This window comes from Cnephaeus nilssonii, assembly GCF_951640355.1.
Source record: "Cnephaeus nilssonii genome assembly, chromosome: 5".
Lineage (NCBI taxonomy): Eukaryota > Metazoa > Chordata > Mammalia > Chiroptera > Vespertilionidae > Cnephaeus > Cnephaeus nilssonii.
The window spans coordinates 104,363,273-104,384,061 of NC_137076.1; the positions used below are offsets into that span (position 1 = coordinate 104,363,273).

The window sequence follows — 20,789 nt, forward strand, 5'->3', positions numbered from 1 at the left end:
TTTACAAAAGGGGTGGGTGGGAGGCACTGCTGCCTCACAAAATTCTGCCTGGTAGGATATCACCCCAGAAACGCACACAGCTTTCTGTTGGGGTGTTTCAGAGGCATTGATATTAAAAAGAAGACATTTTAAGATCACAGTATAGTGGCTAAGTACCATTATCTCATGGTGCTTTTGACATTTCTGTAGCTGTATTTCATTATTCTCTCAATCCTATGTGAAGATACAGAGTGTCATATATTAACTTATAAAAACCAAAGAGAAACACCAAGAAGATAGTGTAGTTATCTATGTTTTTTTATCTCTGTCTGAATATTTTTTGAGTTAGAGATTTCTATATGAAAAGGTATTTTATAGACCTGGTTTATAATCTTTGACATGCCAGTGATAAGCAGTGATGTTTTCAGATGAAAGGAAACGTTTCAAGTGACAAACAGAAGGATCTTTTTGTTTGTCCTGATTGGTTTATTGAAATCTGTGGCACTTAAAAAAATTGGGGTGGGGGGCTTTCTTTTTTTTAAGGCTATGAAAATGATTCCGTGGAAGACTTGAAGGAGATGACTTCGGTATCCTCTCGGAAGAGAGGTAAAAGAAGGTACTTCTGGGAGTACAGTGAACAGCTCACACCATCACAGCAAGAGAGGATGCTAAGGCCATCCGAATGGAACCGAGACACCTTGCCAAGTAATGTGTATCAGAAAAATGGCTTACATCATGGTAAGAGGGTATTGTGATCAAATGTTTTGTGTCACTTTGCATAGATACTAAACCCTGTCTAATCATTGTATGTAGATGTTCAACCCTTCCTAGCAAACTGGAGAGCGAAGCAGTAGAGCTGCTGTGTTTGCACAAACAGCTTGACCAGGGTTGAGAACCATTACCTAAACAGGGAGGCAAGCCTGTGCAAAATGATTTCATTTCTAGTTGCTTCCAGGAAATGATTAGGAAGCTCTGATTCCTGACCTGTCACAGTTGCTGTAAACCACAGGGTTGGGAAGAAAGAGAACGGCTCCAGCACTCACTTTCATCTCATTCAGTCTCCAGGCCTGATATCAACGGGAGATTGGGATCCACACGGTGGGGGGAAGAAAGAGAAGGGGGAGGAAAAGAAAGGAAAAATAGTTGTATGAAAAGGAATGGAGAGAGAAGAGTGGGAAATAAGGGTTGAGAGAAACTTATAATCTTAGGTAGGTCAAATTTCGAATTGTGAACCCAGGGCGATGTAATTAAATAGAATTCCTTCTGCAAAAATGTGATTTTTATGTTAATCCAAAATCTGTTCCATACTTTTACATTAACCCATAGTGGAGGGCATTAGTAAGATTGGTGCTCAGTACAGTTTAATAATCACTCATGCTGCAGACTTCAGTTGCTAAGCATTTTTGACACTGGAGTTGGATCAGAAGTATGCGTGTGCCTCATTTTCCCTGGTACCCAGGCCTGTACTTTACTGTCTCTCAATGAATAAAAACCCAGTTTTTGCCTTCAGATCAATTTTTCTACCTCATTGAAAAGACAGGACCAATACATAGGTCCCGAAAGCATGTGGAGAGCACTAGGGAAGTTGTGTGGTGGTTCTGAGGACAGAGCCCTCCCTCATGCCTGCAGTGATAGGGCAGGAGCCCTGGATCTTCTGTGAGTTATAAACCTAACTAACCGAAGACGACCTTTCAAAAAAGGCAACCTTTACTTGATGGACTTTTCAGTCCAACACAAGACTATATAATCTGACACATTTTCAGTCAGAGCATAAAGCATCTAAAATCTCCAAAATCTTTTTCTGACCATATGCGGTATTACACCCTAGCCCTGATTTTTCTGTGCAGGTGAACTTGCACTCCAGTCCTAAAGTTTGAGATGCTTTTCACTGCCATGCAAATAATATGAATCTGTCATACTGGGGCTGGAAGCCTAGAGTTGAGAAGGAATGGAAAAGGCTTGAGCTGCATCATATCACCCCCATTTCTTGCAGTCACAGAGTGGGAAAGAGAGAAGGCTAGTGGTTCCAGCATAGGGTGTTAACATTCTGAGACTTCTGAAACATGCCAAGACTTCTGGACAAGAAAAGGGGGGTGTGGGAGATGTGGTTTTAAAATATGGCTGTAGAAAATGTATCTCTCGTTAAATAAGATGGTGTAACTTAATCTTCTTTTAAACCATCTATAGGAAAATACGCAGTAAAGAAGTCACGGAGAACTGACGTAGAAGACCTGACTCCCAACCCTAAAAAACTGCTGCAGATAGGCAATGAGCTGCGGAAACTGAACAAAGTGATCAGTGACCTGACCCCAGTCAGTGAGCTCCCCTTAACTGCCCGGCCACGGTCAAGGAAGGAGAAGAACAAGCTGGCCTCCAGGTAAGTGCTGGTCATGCTCATTCGTGTGAGTGAAGTCCAGGAGGTGAGGCTAGCCTTGCAGCGAGCTTGTGTAGAAGCTCATGTGACCCTCAAGCATTTATTCAGAAATGGATTTTTATAAATACTTCGAGAGAATTATAATTTTTCCTTTGAAAGTAAAAGGCACTGTTGATGCTTGATGGAAAAAGTTTTTAAAAGGGAGAGGTAAATGGACTCAAGTCTAATATAACAATGACAATTTTTATCGTAGCCTCGTGCTTTCTTTATTTTGTAGTAATTAAAATTCTCCCCTTTTAATGTACACTTCTATGAGTTTTGACAAACACACTGATCATATAAGCACCACCACAATCAAGATATTGAACATTTTCATTACCTTAAAAAATGTCCTCATGGTCCTTCGTAAACCCTTCTCCCACCCTTAACCCCTCACCACCACCGATCTGTGTTTTATTTGTAGTTTCTAGAAGGTCATATAGGTGGAGTCATACTGCAGATAGCCTTTTGACTCTTGAGTTCTTTGGTTCAACAGGATGCATTTGACATTCATCCATGTTGCTGTGCGGAGTAAGTTTGTTCCTTTGAATTGCTGAGTAGTATTCCTTTGTAGGGATGTACTATACAGTTTATCCATTCACCAGTTGAAGGACATTTGGGTTGTTTCCAGTTTGGGGCAATTATGAGTAAAGCCACCATAAACATTCACTTAGAGGTGTTTGTGTGAACATAAGTTTTCATCTCTCTAGGGCAGTGATGGGCAACCTTTTGAGCTTGGTGTGTCAAACTTCGCCAAAAAACTGAGCATAACTCGGGTAGTGTATCACTTTGAGGGAAAAACATTATTTCACAAATGTTTCATCCTCAGGAGCAGCAAATGTTTCTTCCTCGGCATGCGGCTGCCTCAGCGGCCACTTGTCATCAGAAATGGCTACGCGTGTCAGTGCTGACATGCGTGTCATAGGTTCGCCATCACTGCTCTAGGGTAAATACCCAGGAGTGTATGTTTAATTTTATAAGAAAAACTGTCTAAGTAGTTATCTCCAAAGTAATAAAGCAAATTTTTAAAAAGTTACTACTTTCAAAGTAGCTATATGTCCTATTTTACATCCCCACCAGCAATATATGAGGGCTTTATTTTTGAATATGCTTAAAATTTTTTTTAAATCAGTTTGGATAAATTATTATATTGTGGGTTTTTGGTAAATGAGTTACTGTCATTAGGCAGTGGTTTTTGGTTACTGTTAGAAAATGTCTGACAGCAATAAAGAGAAGTATGTTCTGAATGTTCACTTAAAAAAAGTGAACTAATTGTTTCTTCCTTTCACAGGGCTTGTCGGTTAAAGAAAAAAGCCCAGTATGAAGCTAATAAAGTGAAATTATGGGGCCTCAACACAGAATATGGTAAACCTACACCTTTAAGAATTTGATTAACCTCCTGTTACTTTGCTGACCACTCTTTTTCGTAGGTTTTTCGCTTTCCCTGTATTCTGCCCAGTTTTAGGCCAGCCTCCTTTTTGTTAATCCATTCAGTAAGCTACATGCTCTTCTTACTCATTCCTGTCCTAGTGTGAGTGTCTCCACCTGGGGCTTCCCAGTCAGATCTCATCTCTGCCCTGAGGAGCTCATTTACTTGTGAACATAGTAATTTCTTACTTTTATAGTGGTGTTGCTGGGTTAGCCAAATTTATTGACTACTGTTTATTTTAGCCTTTGAATGGATAGTTTAGATCTCTGTTTTTTACAAGGTTGACTGCTCATTGGATTTGTCTCTGTACGTGTTGAAATACAGAATCCTAGACTTCTTCCCAGATCCTCTGAATTTTAATCTGTGCAAGGAGAACCAGGAATTGACATTTTTAACACCATCTTGGTTGCTCTTATGCAACCTTCCTAGCGTATTTTGGGAATCATTGGTTTAAATCAGTACTTCCCAATCTTTCACATCATGGCACATGTCGAGAATGATCATCTCTAAGGCATCCTGGACTATCAGAGGGTATCCTACTCATAGGAAGAGGCCTCTGTGGGCGGAGAGGACCGTTCTCATACACCTAGAACCCTTGAGAGCACACTAGGGGGTTAGAAAGCTCTGGCTTGGGCTGTGTTCCTCTTTTCCCCCTTGCTCTGTTCCTGTTCCTTAAGCTTGGGATCAGAGTTTGCATGTTCCTTTGCCTCTAAAATTGTCAACTTCACTGTGTAGCTTTTTGACCAAGTTGTATCAGAAAGTGGAACAGTGGCAAAATGATTAATTATTATTTGTGTCTCGAGATTTTCTTAAGTCCAGCATGATGTCTGGCACATAGATGCTCATAAACTTTGTGTAGTTTTTCTTAATCCTTGATCTTGATTATCTTGTTTCCATTTGTGAGGGCAGGAAGAGGATTTCCAACTGTGAACTTTATAACTTGTTAAACGAACTGATGTTGTTATTTACTAATGGCCACTCTAATCAAGGTAAATGAATTAGATGAAACAATAATTGGCTTCTTGGAATGGAAATCTCTATTTTCCTACTCTTCTTTCTTGCTGTTGAAGCATTTTGAGTTGAGCTCTGTGAATAGGTATAGATGGAATTACTGTAATGTCATGGCATTTGTATGTCTTTTAGAACCCAGCTGGCCACACTGCAGGGAGATGTGGTGGGCCACTGAGAGCCTTCTGGGTCTGTTTCTTTGGACACATGTTGGCATCTATCTCTGTGTTGTTTGGTTAATGTATTTATCCATAATTATATACATCTCTGTGGCTATATATTTTTGCATTTGTTAAATCAATTGACCAGGTATGTATGGGTCTACTTCTAAACTCTGTATTCTGTTCCATTGATCCATTTGTCTATCTTTATTTTATGTAAACAATCTTAATTATTGTATTTTATAGTAAATCTTAAAGTCAGGTAGTGTTAGTCCTTGCTAGTCCTCCAATTTTGTTCTTTCCTTTCAAAGTTGTTTTGGTTATTCTAGGTCCTTTGCATGACCATATAAATTTTAGAATTTATGTATCACCTTTTTAAAAAAAGCTTAGTGAAATTTGATTTGGATTGCTTTGAGTGTGTGAATCAATTTGGAGAGAATTACCATCTTAACAAAATGGAGTTTTCCAATCCATTAAGTTGGTCTCTCTTTCCATCTAGTTAAGTCTTCTTTAATTTCTCTACACCTTCTTTTATCATTTTCAGTATGGAGTGCTTGAACTTGAACGTCTTTTGTGAGATTTACTCCTGGGTATTTTATATTTTTTTGGTACTGCTGTAAATGGAATTATTTTTGAAACTTTATTTTCAAACTCTTTGCTGATTATAAATGTATATGAAATGGATTTTTTAGTATTATTCTTATAGCTTATCTTGCTAAATTTGTTTATCAGTTCTAGTAGTAGGTATGTAGATGCTCTGGGATTTTTATTGAAGCAATTATCATTCTCAAATAGGAAAAGGTTGTGTGTTTTTTAATCTGCACCAGAGGATATGTTTTTATTGACTTTATAGAGAAGGGAAGGGAGAGAGAGAAAAACACATTGATGTGAGAGAGAAATGCACCTCAACCGGGGATCAAACCCTCAACCTTTCGGTGTATGGGACGATGCTCCAGCCAACTGAGCCACACCAGCCAGGGCTAAATAGGGAAGGTTTTATTTCTTCCATTCTGATCTTTATGCCTTTTATTTATTTTCATTGCCTTATTGCAATATCTAGGACATTGAATACAAGTGGTGATTACTTTGTTTGCAATTTTGGGGTGGGGATGAGGAACTTTTCACCTTTAATTATGATGTCAGCTGTAGGCTTTTTTTTTGTAGATGAGATGCCGCTATCATTTGGAGTAAGTTGAATTTTTTCCCCTAGTTTCATTGATCATGAGTAGCTATTTAATATTGTCATATAAGGGATTTTTTTGCATTTATTAGAATAATCATGTTGTATTATCCTTTTTTTCCTACTAATATATCACATATTCACCTGTTAATATGGTGAATTACATTAACTGATTTTTAAATATTAAACCAACTTTGCATTATTAATAAACTCTACTTGGTTATGGTGTATTTTCCTTTTTATAGTAGAGTCTATTGCAAATAATTTGTTAAAGATTTTTGTGTCTATATTCAAGAGGACTATTAGTCTATAACTTTTCTTTTTTATAATGTCTTTGTCAGGTTTAGGTTTTGGGCTATACTTGCCTTATGAAATGAATTGAACCATAATCTTTATCTTTTTAAAAAACTTAAAAGATCAATTTTATTTCTTCATTGTATGTTTGATAGAATTTGCCATTAAAACCACCTGTTTTTTGGGGAGGGAATATTTTTTGATAAATTCAACTCCTTACTAGAAATAGGCTGTTAGATTTTCCATTTCTTCTTGTTTTCAAGAAATTTCTCCATTTCATCCAAGTTGTTAAATTTGTTGGCATAGCGTTTTCTTATTATCCTTTTAATGGCTCTAGATTCTGAAGTAATAACCCCTTTTTCATTCTAGATATAGATAATCGATCAGTCTAGCTGGGGATGGGGATTGGGGGTAGGAGGTGGTATCCATTTTGTTGGTGTTTTCAAAGAACCAGCTTTAGGCTTTGTTAACTTTCTTGGTGTTATATGTTTGTGTTCAGCTTCATTGATTTCTGCTATTATCTTTATTGTTTTCCTCCTTCTATTTACTTTCGGTTAATTCTGCTCTTTCTCTTTAAGCTTTTTAAGATAGGGAAATTAGTTCTTAAATTTAATGAACATTTACTAAGATCTTATGAATCGATATAGCAGGCACTGTCATAGGTCTTAAAGCTATGAGGACAAATAGGGCAAGTTGCTTACAGGATAGTGGACATTGATACATGTCTGCAGTGTTTTATCAAAAGTGGCATATCAGCCCTAGTTGGTTTGGCTCTGTGGATAGGCATTGGCCTGCAGACTGAAGGGTCCTGGGTTCCCTTCTGGTCAAGGGCACGTTCCTGGGTTGCGGGCTCGGTCCCCAGTGGGGGGCATGCAAGAGGCAGCCAATCAATAATTCTCTCTCATCATTGATGTTTCTATATCTCTCTCCCTCTCCCTTCTCTGAAATCAATAAAAATAAATTTTAAAAAAAGTGGCACATCATTTGAAATTAGTCTGCTTGGATAAGAAAGCTTATAACTATCACTGCTTAAGATTTTCTTAAACATTTTCCATTTTTTAATTGAATATCTGTTATTACATAACTAAAAGAAAATTCTTCTATGTTAGTGACACACTCCAAGTATCTTGTTCTGTCTTACAGATAATTTATTGTTTGTAATCAACTCCATCAAGCAAGAGATTGTAAACCGAGTACAGAATCCAAGAGAGGAGAAAGGACCCAACATGGGGCAGAAGCTTGAAATCCTCATTAAAGATACTCTTGGTAAGAAGGATATTGGATAATTAATAACAATAATAACATGTAGTGTAAAATGTATGCTTCAAGAGGATAAGAAAAAACTCAAGTGATCTCATTGTAGTTACTCTGTTACAAGTAGTTTTTTCTCTTTAAATATTTTATTTTTAAATACATTTTTACTGATTTCAGAGAGGAAGGGAGAGGGAGTGAGAAATAGAAACATTGATGATGAGAGAGAATCATTGCTTGGCTGCCTAGTTTTGTCCTTTGAGATTTATCATTCATCAACACCGACTGCCCATTACCACATGTTGTACTTAGATCTCATCACTGAACTATTTTAACTCTTTTTTTTAAAAATATATTTTATTGATTTTTTACAGAGAGGAAGGGAGAGGGATAGAGAGCTAGAAACATCGATGAGAGAGAAACATCGGTCAGCTGCCTCCTGCACATCCCCCACTGGGGATGTGCACACAACCAAGGTACATGCCCTTGACCAGAATCGAACCTGGGACCTTTCAGTCCGCAGGCCGAGGCTCTATCCACTGAGCCAAACCGGTTTCAGCTATTTTAACTCTTAAGGAAGAAAAACTTCTAGCAATCTTAACTTTCTCTGGGGAAAAGGAAAACAAAGATCTCTGAGCTGTCAGGCGTGCAGTTTATACTGTAGTTGAGGTGCTTACCTATTCGTTTTACCCCTAATACACTCACTCCACAGGATTCTAACAAACTTGACTGCCTGCGTTCCATTCCTGAACAGATTATATAACACTAGAAGCCCGATGCACGAAATTCATGCAAGGGGCTCGGCCCCCGCTGCCACGGAGGCTGCCCTGGCCCCCACCACCACGGCGGCCATCTGCCTCGGCTGTGGCCAGGGGCCTCTGCTGTCTCCCTGCCTGCCGCTGCGGCTGGGGGCCTCGGCCTCGGCCTTCGCCGCCTCGGCTTCGTCCGGAGGGTCGTCCGGTGTCATTAGCATATTATGCTTTTATTATTATAGATGGGGAGGAACAGAGGTCTGCATCCTGAAGTCAGGCACAGCGCTACCTGACCGGGAGAGCAGGGGTAGCTAACACAGGCATAGACGTGGGAACGCTAGCACCGAAGCAGATCACTCACAGATCAGGAGCATCCCTGGGCTTGAGGCAGAGCGCAGTCAGTGAGGACCCTGAGGCATCATACAATCGCTTCGGCTACATTACACGTTCTTTGTTTAACGGCATTTGTTTTATATTCTTCCAGTGCATTTCTATCTTCTGTTTCTTGTGCTCCAAAACGCTTTTCAGTCTTTGATAAGTAAAGGGAGGAACTTAGTACTATAAGAAAAATTTCTTTTTGCCTTCTTATTTTTTAATTTAAAGGCCTTCTATGTTGATACGTTTGTGTATTCCATTTACATCTAAAAGTCAGTTGTACCAGATACAAAATCCTTAACTCATATTTTCTTTCTTTGAGTATGTTAAATATGTTTCTCCATTTTTCTCTGGCACCAAGTGTTGCTATTGGAAAGCTAATAATTGCCTAATTTTTTTCTTTATAAGTCATTTGCTATTTTTGCCCAGAAGTCAACAGGATTTTTTTCTTTTTCTTTAAATCGCAGTCGTTTTACTAGCCTGTATCTTGGCATTGGTAATTTTAGGTTGCTATTCTCGTGTGCAGTGTGCTCTTTCAGTATGCAGTTTCCAATCTCTTTATTTTTTTCTCTTTAAATCAGGCATTTCTAAACAAGAGCACATACATTAATTACATGAAAATAGCTTTTGAATCGTAGAGTAGGTCATGTTGTCGTTAGCAGCAGCGAGGAGAGAGCGGGCGGGGTGGGTGCTCCGGGGGGGACAAAGGTAGAGCTGTGTTTTTTCCTTCATTGAAGACAAGGTTGTTAGTGCTCCTGACTTGGGGAAGGACAAGCTTCCTCCGGACCCACGGGCAGGGGCCGCGGCCCAGCTCGGCGCCCAGTCTCTTCAGGACTCACTCCCGTGCTTTGGCTTTCTTCTTTATTTTTTTTTTAAAATATATTTTATTGATTTTTTTACAGAGAGGAAGAGAGAGAGATAGAGAGTTAGAAACATCGATGAGAGAGAAACACCGATCAGCTGCCTCCTGCACTCCGCCTATACTGGGGATGTGCCCGCAACCAAGGTACATGCCATTGACCGGAATTGAACCCGGGACCCTTCAGTCCGCAGGCCAACGCTCTATCCACTGAGCCAAACCGGTTTCGGCGGCTTTCTTCTTTAAGGACTTACTACCTGTGGGTTGGTTCTTCTTTGCCTATTTTTAATGTTAACATTCTTTCTCCCCTTCACCTCTGTTTCTCTTAAAAGCATTATCTGTTACATTTATTTGCTCTTGTGTTCCTTTTAGTTTTTCCTTAATTTCAAGAGTTGTTTTTTTTTTAATTTCTAATTCTTTTCTGAGTTCTATCATCTTATTTCTGTTTTTCTATTTCTCATTATGCTGTTCTTTCATATCTTGTATCGTTTTCTTTAATGTCTTCTGGTTCATTTTGAAATAATAATGGGTTATGGTTTTCATCCTTTTTATGGTTATTCATGCCTTTTAGGCACACTTTTATTATTTGTAGCAATCTTCTTATTTTCTTTGGTCTTACAATAACTTTTTATGGGATTTCAACCTTGATACTTTTCTGTTATTTATTTGTATGTGAAGTTAGGGGTTTTTTTTTTAACTTTCAAAAGAAAGTTTTGTTCGTGATAGCTTTTCTAACTTCAAACTTCACAGAATCCCCTGTTTTCGGTTAATGTAAAACAAATGGCATTTGTTCATGAGATGGTCATGCATGTCCAGCCACAAGAGAGGACACAGGAGAGGAGCAGGGAAAGAAAGTTTATCCTAGAGAGACAAGTCCCTGCATGCCACAGCGCGGCCACATGGCCGGAGTCGAAGGGAGCACCGAAGCCAGCAGGTGGGGAGGAGACGGAGAGAGAAGCAAACCAGGGCAGTGCCTTTCATGGGGGTCAAGGTGGTACCAAAGCAAAGGTGTGCGGGATTTATTTGATTCATTTGAGTGTCACTAGGCCACAGTCAGGGAGGGCAAGAAGAGGAACTCTGGCAGGGCCAGCCTGTCCCACTAGTGCACACGGCAGCTTTCTTCCCGAGATTGCTTGTTCTGTATCCCTCCCCGTTTTATTTGGACCATTTCTTTCTTTCTTATCTATTGTCCCTGTCTTGCTCAGTTTTCATTCTTATCCACTCTGGCTCCTGTCCTGCAAGGGAGTCATGGCTGGTCAGTTTTCTGAGTTCACACGGGCTACACACTGCAGCCCCTTCTCAGCTTACTATGGGCCCCTGGCACTCACCCCGTACTCACTGTTCAGTCGGACTAAACCTCTCAGAGCTCCAGCTGTTTTCCTGTGGCCTCCTGTGCCTTCCAGTGATTCGCCTGTTAGCTGTTTGAGACTTCTTTTGTTCTCGGGTCCATTACTTCCTTTTGACTCATCCCGCACAAATATTGATATTGTTGATACCACGCAGGTTTTATAGCTTTTCGTAGTTTCTTCCCAATCTCTTGAATTTTGGGTTCCTGTCACTTGTTTAAATTTTCCATGGGCTGATGGGGTTTTTGTTTGTTTGTTCAAGTATATTTTTATTGATTTTTTTGATTGAGAGCAAGGGAGAGGGAGAGAGAGAAACATTAGTTGTCTGCCTCCTTCCTGCATGTCCCTTTTGGGAATCTAGCCTGCAACCCGAGCATGTGCCCTAACTGGGAATCGAACCGGTGACCTCTTTTTTAAAATTAATTAATTAATTAATTAATTTTTTGTTAATCCTCACCTGAGGGTATTTTTCCATTGATTTTTAGGGAGAGTAGAAGAGAAAGGGAAAGACAGAGAGAAACATTGATGTGAGAAAAACACATTGATTGGTTGCCTCCTGCACGAGCCCTGACCAGGGCCGAGGCCAGGAGGAGCCTGCAACCAAGGTACGTGCCCTTGACTGGAATCGACCCCGGGACCCTTTGGTCTGTAGGCCGATGCTCTATCCACTGAGCCAAACTGGCCAGGATACAGTTTCTTTTTCTTAACAGTTTGTTAGAGCACTCTTTGAGACTATCTGGCCCAGTGTGTTTTTTGGTGATTAACTTGGAAACATCCTGTGTCCTCTATGATAATTTGTCAGATTATAACCTTCTGGACTGTTTTGATAATTTATATATTCCTAGAAAATTATTCTCTTTCTCTATGCCCTCCAATGTATTAAAATTGTCTTTGTTTTTTAATTTCCTCTCTACCAGTGGCTAGTGTTCCATTTTTATTTTTTATTTGATACCTATTGTGTTCTTTATTTCTTGAGTTAGTTATAGTATGTCTTAATCTCCCAAAGAACCAGTTCTTGAATTTATTAGTTTTTCTAATTTCTTCAGTTAAATGCTTAATTCATTTATTTTTGTTTTCTTATTATTAACAATTAAAGGCCTTTGAAATTTCTTTCAACCTCTATGTTAGCTGTATTTCATAAATTCTGATGTCGTATTTTAATTGTTTTCTGAATTCTTTGTAATTATTGCAATTTTAAATGTTTTGTAGACTTTTGAAAAGAAGATGTATTTTCTATTTTATAGCAAGATTCTAGTACATGTCGATTAGATATTCTTAATTAGGTCTTGTCTTCTTTTCCGTTTTATTTACGTAGGGGTGTCCATCTACATTATGTAGCACGGAGCAAATCCCCTTTAAGGTGCTTCAGTGTCTTCTCGTGTTTTCTGTGGTCTTGCTTTTGGATGTTGGGCCGTTTGAATAGGATTCCTTATGGCTAGATCTTAATGATGTATCATTGTGGATTTAGTCTTATCCTCTCTAATAAAATGGTAATATGCAAATTAACCACCACTCCGCTACATAAGCCACGCCCAGCAGCCAAGCCACGCCCAGCAGCCAATCAGGGTGAATATGCAAATTAACCCCAATCCAAGATGGCTACAGCCAGAGAGAGCAAGGTTTCCCAGGTAACAGAGGAAGCCAAGCTTTCCATAGCTGTTGCAGGCCTAAGCCTCCACTCAAGCTACAAAGTTTCAATTATAGAAGGTAAACAAATTCAAACAAATGGCGGCAGAATGGAGCTTGAGAGAGCAGGCCAGGGTTGCCGGCGGCAACAGGGGAAGCAAAGATTTCTGCACACCCTGGCCGGGCTCACCCGCTTAAGGCTACAAAGTTTCAATTGTAGAAGGTGAATTAACTGCCACAGAAATGGCTGCTGGAGCCCCAGGCTTGGCTCCGCTCCAGGCTACAAAGTTTCAATTGTAGAAGGAAAATAAATTCCAGATACCAGGGCCTCTGCTTGGGTTGCCAGGGGGCGTGGCCGGCCTGCAAACCACCACAGGCCCCTCGCTCAGGCCGCCCCACGCCCCAAGGGAACCCCCACCCTTATCTGTGACACCCTTCAGGGCAAACAAGCTGGCCCCCACCCGTGCACCAGGCCTCTATCCTATCTAATAAAAGAGTACTGTACAGATTGATCATCACTGCAACACACAATATAGCTGCCCCCATGTGGTCAAAGATCCTGCCCCCATGTGGACACAAGATGGCCACCACAAGATGGCCAGCAAGGGAGGGCAGTTGGGAGGCACCCAGCCTGCAAGGGAGGGCAGTTGTGAGGGACCAGGCTTGCAAGGGAGGGCAGTTGGGAGGCACCCTGCTTGCAAGGGAGGGCAGTTGGAGGTGATCAACCCTGCAGGAGAGGGCAGTTAGGGGTGACCAGGCTGGCAGAGGAGGGAAGTTGGGGGCAAACAGGCTGGCAGGGGAGCAGTTAAGCATCAACCAGGCTGGCAGCGGAGTGGTTAGGAGGTGATCAGGCTGGCAGGCAGAAGCGGTTAGGGGCAATCAGGAAGGCAGGCAGGCAAGCAGTTGGGAGCCAGCAGTCCTGGATTGTGAGAGGGATGTCCGACTGCCCGTTTAGGCCCGATCCCACCAGGATCGGGCCTAAACGGGCAGTCGGACATCCCTCCAGGAGTCCCAGATTGGAGAGGGTACAGGCTGGGCTGAGGGACAACCCCCCGCTGTGCACGAATTTTGTGCACCGGGCTTCTAGTCTGATATAATCATGAATGCAGCTTTCTTACTATTTATTTGTATATGCTTGATATCCCATTGCCTACCCTTTAAATTTCTATCTTTCTGCATCACTGAACATTAGCTACATCTCTTTTAAAAAGACATTTAAATTTTAATTTAATTTTTGATTTGCATACCATAAAATTCACTCTTAGATTTTTATGTATAATACATAGTTGGATTTTTTTTGTTAGTGAATCTGGCAGTTTTTCTCCAATAGGTGAGTTTAGCTCATCTTTATTCTTTGATATATGTTCGATTTTAGTTCTGTCATCAAAAGATCTGTTAGGATTTATTCATATGGCTTTTTTATTTTTTTTGCCTTTTCCATGTTATTCACTGTATGATCCATTTTTATAGTTTCATTTTTGTATGGTCTGATAATTTGCAAGCTCTGCATTTTTGTCTTTTGGGCTGTTATTACTTGCTATCTACCCCACTTTAAAATGTTGATTAACTATTCTTTATGGTCATCCTTGATTTGACCCTTTTAATCTTAAAATTGTGGGCTCCAATTTTAATTGTGGAATTATTTTCTGGGCTGCAGTAGCAAGGAGCAGAGCACTCATCAGGGACCCATGTCAGCTGAGGGCCAGCACACTCCCACCAATGCCCTCTCCTTTCTGTGTCTAAGTGTGCCTTTTTGTTCTTTTCCTCAGGTCTCCCAGTTGCTGGGCAAACCTCAGAATTTGTTAACCAAGTGTTAGAGAAGACCGCAGAAGGCAATCCCACCGGAGGCCTTGTAGGACTAAGGATACCGGCATCAAAAGTGTAATCAGCCTCATTGGACCACTGGTCAGAAACGTCTGAGTTTGTTATGTTATTCATTGTAAATTTTCATTCTGTTTTGCATGTCAGTTTGGCATTATGTACACATTTACAATTAGGTTACATTGTTTTAAGAACTAAGTAGCATAAGTGACGCATGATCCAAAATACTTGATTATTGCATTTTCAGAGCATAAACCATGGTTACAACTGCTACTGGCATCAGAATTGAAACTCGTATATTTAACTAAATGTTTAGATACAGATTTCAAAAATCTGTTAAAAACATTTTGGAGGGGTGAAGATATTAGTAAATGCCATATATTGTGGCAGGTTTATGCTCTGAACCACACAAAAAAATCGAGGAAGCATTTTTAAAAAACAGTTTAGATTGTTTTTAGAATTATTGCTTTTTGTTCTAATTTTCCACAACCATTAATGTCACTGGTACATGGCACAACCCAGCACTCATGCCCGTGTGCCATGTTAGGTATTCATTTTCTGAGCTCAATATGGTATATATAAATATATACAAATATATATATATACATATATATATATAATGTCTGTGCAAGTAAGAAAAAAAAGCATATTCTTTGTGCCTTGTATTTTGGGGAAACTATAAAACTGGTAATATTTTGTATGATGAAACCCTAACGAGGAAAAACAAGATATATAGATGGAAAAATTATGGGGTTTAAATGTTTTTTTGTTGCAACTCTTTTTCAGATTTTTTGAATGTATATAGGACTATGTTGAAATGTAGATATATGCCACAGAGTCTATGTATTGTATAAAAAAAACAAAACAAAACAAAAAAAAACAAAAAAAAGAGATGGCTCTAGAAAACTCATATTTCGGTACTTGACCGGAAGAAGACAAATACTTGCACATTATTGCGATTGTTTTATTTTTTGTACCAAAGACAAATGCAACTGATATGGCAAACTGCCAGTCTAAGTAAAGTTTTGCACAGCTTACATGATACTGTATGAATGTATGACTAAAAGGAGAAAAAAAGAAAATGAAAAGGTCAGGGTTAGGGATCTTACTGAACTGTGAATTTTATTTCTGTTTGGGTCCAATTATCTACAGAAGGAGCATCTACACATACAAATATTATTTTGCTGTTCCTCTAGTTCGCTTCCATAGTAGATAAGTTGGTGGCCATTTAGGTGTCTGTCTTTTTATTTCTGCACTTATTGTAGGAAATTTTAATATATTTCATTTTAGTAAGCTATTGATAAAATAGTTTTTGACCTTGAAAATTTAAAAGTTATTTAGCTTATTGTAGTATACTTCCACCAAACAACCAAAATACAGATTATTTTTATTGTATTATGTACATATATATATGTAAAGAAAGAGAAAAGCTAAAAATATCTAATTCTTTAGTTGCCACTTTTCCAATTGATGTATTATTGTGCATGTAATATTTTCAAGATCAACACAAGCTTAAAACAAAAACAAAAAATTTATAGATTTTTATATTTTTGTACAGGTATTTTCAAACTAGCTTCTTCAGACTTACATGTGACTTCTTTTATAGTTTCTAGAACTGAGAAATATTAACACATTTAGTTTTTAGGTGCTCTGTTTTGCTCACATAAAACAGCTTCATTAGTCAGTGTTTTAACTATGTTAAAGCTTTACCTCTTGAGGAGAAATTTCTTTGTCAAGGCAACATTATAAACCTTTCCACAGATCTTTCCATCCTGTCTCTCTTACTGTTTTATTCTCAAATCTTGTGGTTTGAACTCTGAAAAAACTATACTTTAAAAAAAATCCCTACCTAGCCAGAAAAAATAATACCAAAAATTTCAGACCTAGCTGCTGGGAGAGTATCTATTTCTCCATTACCCGTCGGAGAATTTATTCTTCAGTTATATTTTGTCTATATAGTGTATTTTGTTTTCTTTTACTCACCTTACCCCCGCCCATTTGTAAGTGACAGCACATGAAGCAACAGCTTATAAAGGTTTGGATCTAAAACACACAGCAACATCTGAGCAATGCTTAACGAGCTTCTTTGACATTACGAACTGGGATGCACCGGATTTCCCGTGTGCGTGGTGGAAATGCACCTGCTCAGTGCATTCACACTGAACAGATGGTAAGCTCAGATCGAGGGTTGAATAGAGTATGTAAGTTCATTGTTTAAAGTTTTTCCTTTTTCACTGGGAGAAGGCGAAGCACAGGTTTGTAACTTGGGAGTGTATGAAGTTTTGACGGGTTGTGTCTGGCAAATTAAAATGTATTCCAAAATCTGGCAGTTTTGCAATCAGGTGAAAATCACTTCATGATAGAGATTCAACTGATGAGGTTTATAAAATTGCCCCTTTCTAGCTGCTCTGTTAGAAATTCTGGTTTTTGATACTTTTTTTCTCTCTGCAAACCAGAATTTGATTTTTTGGTCTTGCATTTCAAAAAAGACTTTGAATCTGTTTAGTAGATTCCATATCCTTGCATTTCAGTGTTTTATATGTACTACTTAAGTTAAATAGTTAAAAGCTTTTAAATAGTTGAGCTTTTTAATGTTGACACTTTATTTTGTACCTATTTATATATGTATGTATATCTTAGAAAAGCACTTTGTTAAAAAAAATTGCATTTTATATGATTCCTGCCATTTGCTGCTAAATCTGGGCTGGTCAGAATGCTGCAGCGATACTTGATCTCAATAAAAACCTGGCAGTAAAATGTAGAGTGAAAGTTAAATCCTCTTGCTGTTTAACTTTATCATAAAGATGACATAGGCAAGCTGTGCAGCTTTACATTTTAACCAGGGGACTCTGTGGCATTTAAAACCGTCTAGAAATGGTTGTACTTTAATGCCAGTAATAATCTGCTTCCTCTATTGTCATTAAATATATCCGTTTAGTGTATCACACAAACAGATCTTATAAGGGTAATGTAAAAACCCCAACAATTATACATGTTCTGTTCTTGAAATTGTGGCATGTGTTTTTGGGTGAAGACGGTTAGAGAAGAGCTCTCTAAAGGTCTTCTGTGTTCATACATGGTATCCAGATAGTCATAATGAAGTCCAGAATCCTACTTTCAGTGAAGGCATTGTGAATTCACCTCCATCGAACCCCTTGTTCCAAAAGCAATGATAGGAACGTTGACTCTAGTACTACTATGATTTAAAAACAAAACAAAACAAAAAACCACACAAAAAAAACGTTCTTCCTCGTCTTCGATACACTGGATCTTTGTAGAGTTTGTCTCCATATGAAAGCATGCTGTCCAGTTGTTCTTGTTAAGATCTTGTCTGAGTGTTGAATTGGGTGCCACACTATTTCAGTCAATACGATTGCTTGTTCTACTGTACCATGTATGATTCTTGTCCCTTCCTATATTCTTCATGACAGATTATGATGTGGCTTTATATTGTGCCTTACTTGTACATGAAAACAAAACGTCTTCATTCCCTCCACTTCCTCAGTCTTTCACTTTGACCTTTTTGGTAAGAGAATCAGAGCTATTACAAAAACATCATGAAGGAGTTCAGATGGGTACGGTTCCAAATTCCCTCTCTTTAGAGTTATTTTATATTTGTATGAAAGACCAGTTTTGAATGGTCTTTGAATATGAGGGGGAAAGATTAGCGGTAATTTCACTACATCCCTTTTTTCTGACTTTCATGAATTTGTCGTCATCTTTCTGATGCTTGACTTTATTTGCTCCTTCGCAATAGTCTGCATTTAAAGAAAGGTGTGTTCCGTTCATCAGCTTGAAATTGACTCTTTCATTTTTCCAGAATTTTTTAGAAGAGTACCCGTTTTGTTTGTTTTATAAAACAGATAAGTCTCTTTAAAAGAAACAGAAGTGCAGTACTTTTGAAATACAATGCTGTTCGTTTGGATTTCTTTTTTATATATAATATTCATACAATTATCTGATGTTTGCCTTCATTAATAAAGCTGTTAGTTTATTCACCAAAATGTCAAGAATGGATGTGCTTTTCTTTATTCCATACATTTAAAAATATTTTAGCTGCTAAGATTCAGTTCACTTTCTAAGCGACGAATTCAAGTTGCCTTCAGCAGGAATTAACAAAAACTTAGGTTCCCTTTCTTTATATAGTCTTCCTGAAATTCTGTCTAAGTATTTTCTAGTTCATTATGTAACAGAATGTTAGCATCTCTCCACATCTTGAAACTTGAATTTTGAGAATGCATTGAATTAAGCTTTCAGTGTTAAAGTAAAGGTTTCAGTTATCCTTCTAGTGAAGTCTGTTGTGGAATACCATTTCCCATGGAACTGAGGCCGTTTCCACAACTTTGCACAAAACTCCAGTCTTGTTCTTCCCTTGAATCATGACAAATACGTCTCACACAGTGCCGTAATACTTGTGGGTTCTTTTGTAATCTTTGTAATCTTAATAAGGGCATTATGAGAAGATGACTCCATGTTTTTTTACTATTTCAAACACATTGGGATGTAACAATGACCGTCAGCTGTAGGGATGGTTGTTTCATTTTAAGGAATAAGCATGTGGGGGGAAGGTGATGAAATGTACTACTGAACGCGGAACGCTTCCACAGGCGGGCGGGGCTATGTGTTGAAGCATAACCCTTAACCCTCATGCTTAGTAAACTGACTGACGTTGTAGACATTGCACCTAGGAACTGAATTCTGCCAAACTGCCATTTTCCTTTAGAAAAGAAAGATTTGGGGGTAGTCGTGAGGGAATAGAACCTTAAAACTACTTTCAAATAGTATTCCGGACACTTGTTGGTGACCAGTGCAGAACCTGAGTCGGGTATTTCCGTGTGCCAAGTTCTAGGTGAACGAGGTTTGCCTCTCTCATAACCATGTAAACACAGTGATGTAGTTCATTAAATTCCGGGTGGATGGGACGGGACTGATGACTGTGTCTTGCCCTTCGCCCCCCCCCCCTTCCCTCCTCCAGAACCAAATAACAGAAATGTGTGTGTGTGTACTGTATCTGCCTTCCCAGCACGTTTTTATGACACTGTATTCCACTGCCTGCCTTCTTCACCTTCTGTCCCTAGCGTTTGTCCTGTAACCTAGCGTTGGTGGTGAAGTGATGCTAGGGCTGACCGCGCATGAGAAGTCACAGAGGAGTGCAAGGGCAAGGATTCAAAGCATTTGTTCATGCAATGTGGCCACCGCTCTTGCATAGCCACATAGGATCCTGTTTGTAATGCTATCATATTCTGTTGTTTTGTTCCCCTGTCCCCTCCCCCCTCCCCCACAACTGGAGCTATGAAACTTTATTGGATTCAGTCTTGTCTTTTGTCTAGAAAGAATTTTATCTTGTTGACGCATGAGCTGTTTAAAATTTATTCTATTAAATGTTGGTTAATAGTTGTGCAGTTTTTCTTTTCAGAAGAAAAGGCAATTCCAACGTTGCCTTTGTTCTCTGTCACCTTCCAACCCCTCGGCACTTCTAGTCAGATACAGACTCATCTGTGTATGCAACATCCTTTGTAATTTAAAATAAAAAAAAAATAAGATGAAAAGGTTTTGAATTGTTGGCCTCATGTTTTCGCCCTTCCTGTCTCTGTGGCTTTTTCGAGGCTTGCCAAGGTAACCGTGTCCTCTTCAGGGTAACCCACTGCAAGGGAATTCCCAGCTAGAGGCAGCGGGGACCTTGAGGGACATGGAGCTGTTATGTAGATGTATTGATAAACATTTGCATTTTTCATAGCTCAGAACATAGTTTTGTTTATACTTCTCTTCGATTCTTTGGGCAAGTGATTTCTCTGTGGGAAATAAAATATTTTGAGTCTCTCCTCACTCGAACATTTGTATGTTTAATAATTTAAGTGAGAATACACAGAGCCCGAGCCGGGACGGGAGTGAACACCACCGTAGCGGAGTGTTCCTTCTGCCAGGGCCTCTGCTAGGTCCTGGGCTCCAAGGAGACTCGAGACCCCAGGAACTTCCGGTCTGCTGAACGGGGCAGCTGTGAACAGGATCGCAGAACAACACGGGAGTTGTTACATGCGCAGAGAGGGCTCTAGGCATGTTGCCACCACCCAAGTATTTGTGAGGGCGCAGGTGCCTCGTCCAGCGGGGGGTCAGAGAAGCATTGACAGGCCTGTGTGCCTGGGCCCTGGAAGAAGCCCTCTGCTCCTTTGGAGCGACACCGAGGCTGTCAGGAAGCAAACGGACATGGCCTCGCACCGACTCGTTCTGCCTCAGGACCTGACCTCTTGAGCCCGCCCCTCACGGGAGCCTCTGCCATGGCCCAGGAACCGGGAGC

At 39.5% G+C, this 20,789-nt stretch overlaps 1 protein-coding gene across 4 annotated transcripts in view; it reads left to right on the forward strand.

Annotated features, from left to right (window-relative positions):
* CREBRF (CREB3 regulatory factor) overlaps nt 1-20,065 on the forward strand; it is a 48,011-nt gene extending 27,946 nt beyond the window's left edge. For 3 of the 4 annotated variants that reach the window (XM_079772187.1, XM_079772189.1, XM_079772188.1), the window contains exons 5-9: nt 523-717; nt 2,167-2,356; nt 3,684-3,757; nt 7,608-7,730; nt 14,443-20,064. In XM_079772187.1, coding sequence (XP_079628313.1) covers nt 523-717; nt 2,167-2,356; nt 3,684-3,757; nt 7,608-7,730; nt 14,443-14,558 — 698 coding nt within the window. In that variant the 3' untranslated portion in view covers nt 14,559-20,064. Of the gene's footprint in view, nt 1-522; nt 718-2,166; nt 2,357-3,683; nt 3,758-7,607; nt 7,731-14,442 lie in introns of all 4 variants that reach the window. The other variant, XM_079772190.1, reaches the window with a different exon arrangement.
* Nucleotides 20,066-20,789: the final 724 nt, after the last annotated feature.